At 50.1% G+C, this 7,500-nt stretch overlaps 1 protein-coding gene across 4 annotated transcripts in view; it reads left to right on the top strand.

The window, feature by feature from the left end:
- The window catches only part of LOC120557074 (E3 ubiquitin-protein ligase RNF123), a 124,627-nt gene that overhangs the window by 54,998 nt on the left and 62,129 nt on the right, over positions 1–7,500 (top strand). For 3 of the 4 annotated variants that reach the window (XM_039797097.1, XM_039797096.1, XM_039797099.1), the window contains 3 exons: positions 4,522–4,548; positions 6,350–6,489; positions 7,024–7,080. In XM_039797097.1, coding sequence (XP_039653031.1) covers positions 4,522–4,548; positions 6,350–6,489; positions 7,024–7,080 — 224 coding nt within the window. The remainder of the gene's footprint in view (positions 1–4,521; positions 4,549–6,349; positions 6,490–7,023; positions 7,081–7,500) is intronic. The other variant, XM_039797098.1, reaches the window with a different exon arrangement.

Below are 7,500 nucleotides of genomic sequence, written 5' to 3'. Positions count from 1 at the left end.
ACGTACCCACGGCGTAGGGTCTGTATCTCCACGTACCCACGGCGTAGGGTCTGTATCTCCACGTACCCACGGCGTAGGGTCAGTATCTCCACGTACCCACGGCGTAGGGTCTCTCTCCACGTACCCACGGCGTAGGGTCAGTATCTCCACGTACCCACGGCGTAGGGTCTCTATCTCCACGGCCACGGCGTGTCTCCATGCGGTCCACTCTCCACGGCCACGGCGTAGGGTCCTATCTCCACGTACCACGGCGTAGGGTCGTATCTCCACGCCCACGGCGTGGGTCGTACTCAGTCTCCACGGCCTGGTTCTATCTCCACGTACCCGTAGGGTCTTATCTCCCACTGTTCCGTACCACCGGTGGGTCTCTCCACGGCCACCCACGGCGTAGGGTCCGTATCTCCACGTACCACGGCGTGGTCTATCTCCACGGCAGGGTGTATCTCCACGCCACGGTGTGGCTCATCTCCGCCACTCCACGGTGTCTCCACTCCGTACCACGGCGTGGTCTCTATCTCCACGTACCGCGGGTGGTCTCCACGTACCACGGTCGGTTCTATCTCTCCACGTACCACGGCTGGCGGTGGTCTCTATCTCCACGTCATGCTCTCCAGGCCAGGCGTCTCTATCTCCACGTACCACGGCGTGGGTAGCTATCTCAGGCACCCAGTGGTTCTGCATCTCCACCCACGTCTCTATCTCCACTACCCACGGTGGGTATATCTAGTACTTGTTCTATCTCACGTACCCGGTGGTCTCTATCTCCACCTTCCACGCGTGGGTTTCTATCTCCACGTACCCACGGCGTAGGGTCTCTATCTCCACGTACCCACGGTGGTCTATCTCCACGCCACGGCGGTATATCTCCACACCCGTGGGGACCCACGCCGGTCTCATCTCCACGTACCCACGGTGGGTCACTATCTCCACGTACCCAGGCGTGGTCTCTCCACGTACCACGGAGGGTCTCTATCTCCACGTACCACGGTGGGTTATCTCCACGACCGCGTAGGGTCTTCTCCCGTACCCACGGTGTAGGGTCAGTATCTCCGTACCAGGCGTGGGGTCGTATCTCACGTACCGGGCCATGGTCCAGTATCTCCAGCCCGGTGGGTTATCTCCACGCCCCGGTAGGGTCTTATCTCCATTCCCCGTAGGGTCCGATGCGGTAGGGTCTCTCCATTACCCACGGGTAGGGTCGGTATCACCCGCATACCCGGTGAGGTCTATCTCCACGTACTTACGGTGGGTCATATCTCACGTTACCCCGGCGTAGGGTCAGTATCTCCCATTACCCGCAGTAGGGTCTGTATCTCCACGTACCCACGGCGTAGGGTCTGTATCTCCACGTACTTCACGGGTAGGGTCAGTATCTCCCGCGTCCCACGTGGGTCTCTATCCCCGTCCCGGGTGGTAGTATCTCCCGCTACCCGGCGTAGGGTCTGTATCTCCACGCCCTCACGGGGTCACTATCTCCACGTACCCAGTAGGTCTCTATCTCCACGCATTCCACGCGTGGGTCATATCTCCACGTACCACGGTAGGGTCTCTATCCACGTACCCACGGCGTAGGGTCAGTATCTCCACGTACCCACGGCGTAGGGTCTCTATCTCCACGTACCCACGGCGTAGGGTCTCTATCTCCCGCTACCCAGGTCGTATCTCCATTACCCGGTAGGGTCTCTATCTCCGCACTACGGTAGGTCTCCCGCTCCTTTTGCTACCCGCTTCTTTTTTCGTACCCGGCGTAGGGCTATCTCCTATAGTAGGGTCTCCGCACCGGCGTGGTTCTATCTCCACGTACCCACGGCGTAGGGTCAGTATCTCCACGTACCCACGGCGTAGGGTCTCTATTCCAGCACCCCCGGTAGTCTTTCTCCACATACCCACGGCGTGTCTATCTCCACGTACCCACGGTAGGGTCCTATCTCCCGCGTCCGTCTAGTGGGGTCTTCTCCGCGTACCCGGCGTAGGGTCTCTATCTCCACGTATCCACGGCGTAGGGTCTCTATCTCCACGTACCCACGGTAGGGTCTCGTATCTCCATGCCCGGCGTAGGGTCGTATCTCCCGCTACCCGGTAGGGTCTATCTCCCGTACCTGTCTATCTCCCCGTACCCACGGCGTGGTCATATCTCCACGTCCCGTAGGGTCAGTATCTCCCGCTACCCACGGTAGGGTCATATCTCCACGCCCGGTGGTCACTATCTCCAAGCGTACTTGCGTAGGGTCGTATCCGTACCCGCTCCCTCTAGTTGTATCTCCAATCACGGTAGTGGGCATATCTCGTACCCACGTTACTACGCGTAGGGTCAGTATCTCCAGTACCCACGGTAGGTAGGGTCTATCTCCACGTCCACGGTAGGTCAGTATCTCCAGTACCCACGGAGGTCTCACCGGACCGGTAGGGAGTATCGCATACACGGTAGGGTCTCTACTCCAGTACCACGGTGGGGTCATATCTCCACGCTACCCGCGGAGGTCTCTATCTCCACGTACCCACGGTGTGGTCAGTATCTCCACGCGTACCCCTAGGGTTCTATCTCCATGCCCGCGTGGTCAGTATCTCCAGTACCCCGGTAGGGTTCTATCTCCATTACCCACGGGTGGGTCTTATCTCCACGTACCCGGCTTAAGTCGTATCTCCTGCCCACGGTAGGGTCAGTATCTCCACGTACCCGGTAGGTCGGTATCTACACGGCGTAGGTCAGTATCTCCACGCATCACGGTATGGGTCTATCTCCGCGTACCCGCGTAGGTTTATCTCACGGACTACGGTGGGGTCAGTATCCCGCTCCACGGTAGGGTCTCTATCTCCACGTACCCACGGCGTAGGGTCTCTATCTCCACGTACCCACGGCGTAGGGTCTATCTCCACGTACCCACGGCGTAGGGTCTCTATCTCCACGTACCCACGGCGTAGGGTCAGTATCTCCACGTACCCACGGCGTAGGGTCTCTATCTCCACGTACCCACGGCGTAGGGTCTCTATCTCCACGTACCCACGGCGTAGGGTCAGTATCTCCACGTACCCACGGCGTGGTCTTGTCTCCAGTACCCGGTAGGTCTATTCCGCGTCCACGGGTGGGTCAGTATCTCCACGTACCCACGGCGTAGGGTCTGTATCTCCACCCGCGTAGGTTCTATCCCAGTACCGCAGTAGGGTCTTATCTCCACATACCCGTGTGGTCAGTATCTCTCCCTTTACCGCGTGGGTCAGTATCTCCACGTCCACGGTAGGGTCAGTATCTCCCGCTACCCACGGTAGGGTCGTATCCGGCCCGCAGTAGGGTCAGTATCCCAGCACTACACGCGGCGTAGGGTCAGTATCCATTGCTTACGGGTAGGGTCAGTATCTCCACATACCGCGTAGGTCTCTGTCTCCATTACGCGGTAGGGTCTCTATCCATACCCGTGGGGTCAGTATCTCCGCGTACCCGGTAGGGTCTCTATCTCCACGTACCCGCGTAGGGTCTATCTCCCTACGGGGTCTCTCTACGACCCACGGTAGGGTCAGTATCTCCGTACCGGTGGTCTCTGTCTCCATCCACGGTAGGGTCTCTAAGTACCCAGTGGGTCTCTACTCCACCACGGCGTGGTCAGTATCTCCACGTACCCGGGAGGGTCTTATCTCCCGCGTACCCGCGTAGGGTCAGTATCTCCACGTAGGGACAGTACCTACGTGCTTTCCCACAGAGTCGATTTAACCCAGAAGCATACATTGGGCTTAACACATACAAGTGAAACGCTTCTTTGTTTGAAAGCATTTCAGTATGTAAGCATAAAATGATTAGTTGTTTGTGTGAGTTTTTCAGTTGTGTATATGAATGAGTTTGGTTTCATATGTGTCTGTATGAGAGGGAAGATTATTTCTTTATTTAAGCACAGTTATTCTGAATAATGTTCTAACGACCCCTCAGACTTCTCTGTGTCTACATCCCTTCTGTCAGTGTTTTGATTTTGAGTTTATGTTCAGGTCCGATTCTTTGTTTCCTTTCATGGATTTCCATAAATAAATCGAGGCCATGACTACCTCTCTCCTCCGGGTTTATTTTTACTACATCTCCGGTTGATTTACAGTTTCAATTAACTGTGTGTGTGTGTGTGTGTGTGTGTGTGTGTGTGGTGTGTGTGTGTGTGTGTGTGTGTGTGTGTGTGTTTGAAGAGACAAATGCCATCATTTTATTTTAGGAAGCAGCAGAGAGTCTTTGTTGTTTTCTGACCATCATTTTAAAAAGTAAAACCACAGCAGAGAGACGGACACAAAGAGAAGGACATTTCTTCATTTATCTTTTATCTGCATGGTTTCTTTGTTTATCTGCATGGTTTCTTTATTTATCTGCATGGTTTCTTTATTTATCTGCATGGTTTCTTTATTTATCTGCATGGTTTCTTCATCTATCTGCATGGTTTCTTTATTTATCTGCATGGTTTCTTCATCTATCTGCATGGTTTCTTTATTTATCTGCATGGTTTCTTCATCTATCTGCATGGTTTCTTCATCTATCTGCATGCCTTTCAGGAGATCTGTCCATTGCTAGTTTCCAAAGTAAGTTTTCTTTTTCCATTGCTCCCGTTTCTGTTCGGTTGTTCCCAAAGTTTCTGTCTGCCTCCCCCCCTGTATATTAGGGTTAGGGTCTCTCATGTCCAACTCTATCTCCACAGCGCTGTGGAGTAAGGTCTGGCTACCCCACAGATGCATTCTGGGATAGCGATACTGATTACTAGTAATCAAGGAGAGCGATTATGATATTTGGAACTGATGTACATTTGCAGAGGGTCAGCAGCATAATGCTAGTGGATGGTTGTCCGAATCTGACCGCAGAAAATCAACATGCATGGCGCATTGTGCATAAAAAACTCCAGCTGGCAGATAGTAGAATAAAGCCAAAGATTGGCCACCGAAGCGAGTATCATCCTATACCATGTACTGTATTACTAGATCTAATGTCGTAAAGCTCCAGCTGTGTGTGTATCTGCAGGATAATAAAGGGGGAGGCAGAGAGGAAAACACAGGGATTATTAGACATTATTAGACTTGATGAACACTCGTCTCCCACCGGAGAGCTTTCAACTCAAAACAAAAAGGACAAAAAAAACGCAGATTTTTTTTACATTGAAGTCGAAACAGCGACGTCGAAAAAATTTACAAAAATGTTGAAAATGGCAGCAAAAGACTAGTAAAAAGAGGCAAAAAGTGACAAGTGTGTCAGTGTTTCCCTCTGAAACGTGGACGGGATAGAAGTATAAAGACAGTAAGATGTGTAGTTGTTAGTGTGACCTCTGTGTGTGTGTGTCTGCAGGGTAATAAAGTGTTTCAGATCAGATCCTTGTGGGAGGCAGAGAGGAGAAAACACAGGGATTATTAGACTTGATGAACACTCATCTCCCAACGGAGAGTCTCCCGTCTGTCTTCTTTTTCTCCTTCTCTCTGTCCTTCTCTTTGTGTCCGTCTCTCTGCTCCTGTTAATCCTCTCAACTCTCCTTTCACCCTTTATTTCGTATTAATAACGGGGAATATTTTAAAGGTCACCTCAAACCAGAAAATTATGTTTTTGTCAAAGGAGTCTGGTGGCTTTGAAGAGAGCAGAGATAACAGCTTCAGTTCCCTGTTGTAAAGAGCTGTCTGACAGCAAGGGAAAAGGATGGAAATAAAAGCTTCAAAAGTTGTTAAGGCGACAAAAAAATGAATAAAGTCACTGACAGCAGGCTTACACTTAAACTGATATAGATGCTTTTAGGTGTCTAAATTAAATCTGTTTAGTTCTTCCCCCGTCCACAGCAGCACATCGCTCTCTGCAAACACACCAGACTCCTTTGACAAAACAGCCATTTTACCTCTCAGATAGTCTGGATCAATGGAAGTACATTTCCACGGTAACTGCCTGATATCCAGCATCCATTGATTTCAGGAAACCACAACAAACTTGTAGCTAGCAAGCTACACCTCCTGTCCTCTGATTGGTCCGTTTGTTCACCTGTCTCCTGTCCTCTGATTGGTCCTCTCTCCCTGTCATCTGTCAGAGCTGTGTCTGTGACTTTTTTACACTTTTTTTAAAATTTGTTTTCAAACTTATTACATTTTCAGCATTTTTTTTTTGCCGATTTTTTTTTTTGGACGTTTTTGAGACGTTTTCTTATGCTTTTATGACACTTTTTGGGATGCTTTTTATATTTTCAACACAACGCTTTTTTGACGTTTTCGACAGACTTAATTCCTGTCCTTTAGTTGTGATGAACTGTGTTTGTTCATCTGTCTCCTGTCCTCTGATTGGTCCGTTTGTTCACCTGTCTCCTGTCCTCTGATTGGTGCAGTTGTTGACCTGTCTCCTGTCCTCTGATTGGTGCAGAGCCGTGTCCGTCCCTGCTGCTGCAGAGACACATGGCGGAGCTGCTGAGCGTGGATAAAGACATGGCTGCCTCGTTCCTCAACAGCGTCCTGAACCAACTGAACTGGGCTTTCTCCGAGTTCATCGGCATGATCCAGGAGGTCAGGGACATCAATCATCTTTATTATGTTATTATGTACTTAGTATGTTAAACATAAGAGAACATATTAACAGGTTACAGCATCCTGCGTTATGTTCTCATGTTTATTATGTTCACATGTTTAAATCTACTATATACTGGAGTTTAAAATAACAGTTGCAGAACTCACCTCAACGCCCTTTTTTAAACGCTTTAATGGCGCTTTTTTCGCACATTTTAAAATGTTTTTTTGACACTTTTGACCCCCTTTTTTAAGATTATTTTTTGAGGGCAGATGAAGACATGAAAGGGGAGAGAGAAGGGGAATGACATGCAGCAAAGGGCCGCAGGTCTGAGTCGAACCCGCGGCTGCTGCGTCGAGGAGTAAATTTCTATCTATGTGTGCCTGCTCTACCAACTGAGCTAACCCGGCCACACTTTTGACATTTTTTTGGCACTTTTTTGACACTTCTGTTTCTTATGTTCTCATATATGTATGTATTATTAAGCTGTTGCAAACAAACATACCAAAATCTTTCCTCTCTTCCTGTCTCAGATCCAGCAGGCTGCAGAGCGTCCCGAGAGGAACTTTGTGGACACTCGTCAGCTGAAGGTGATCGCACAAACTTTATTAAAGGTCCCATGGCATGAAAATTTCACTTTGAGTTTTTTTAACATTAATATGAGTTCCCCCAGCCTGCCTATGGTCCCCCAGTGGCTAGAAATGGTGATAGGTGTAAACCGAGCCCTGGGTATCCTGCTCTGCCTTTGAGAAAATGAAAGCTCAGATGGACCAATCAAGAATCTTCTCCTTATGAGGTCATAAGGAGAAAGGTTACCTCCCCTTTCTCTGCTTTGCCCGCCCAGAGAATTTGGCCCACCCATGAGAGAGAGAGACATCATGGCTTTCAAATGAGAAAAGTGGCAGTTGGTCAAGGCCACACCCCCACCCTCCACCTTGCCCCCCCCTCTCATCCTCAATAGCATTTAAAACTACAGACACAGAAATGGCACATCCTAAGGAAAGCTCATT

The sequence above is a fragment of the Perca fluviatilis genome, chromosome 4 (genome assembly GCF_010015445.1).
Source record: "Perca fluviatilis chromosome 4, GENO_Pfluv_1.0, whole genome shotgun sequence".
Lineage (NCBI taxonomy): Eukaryota > Metazoa > Chordata > Actinopteri > Perciformes > Percidae > Perca > Perca fluviatilis.
Note: the sequence above shows the minus strand (reverse complement) of the source record. Positions and strands in the feature narration are given on the sequence as shown.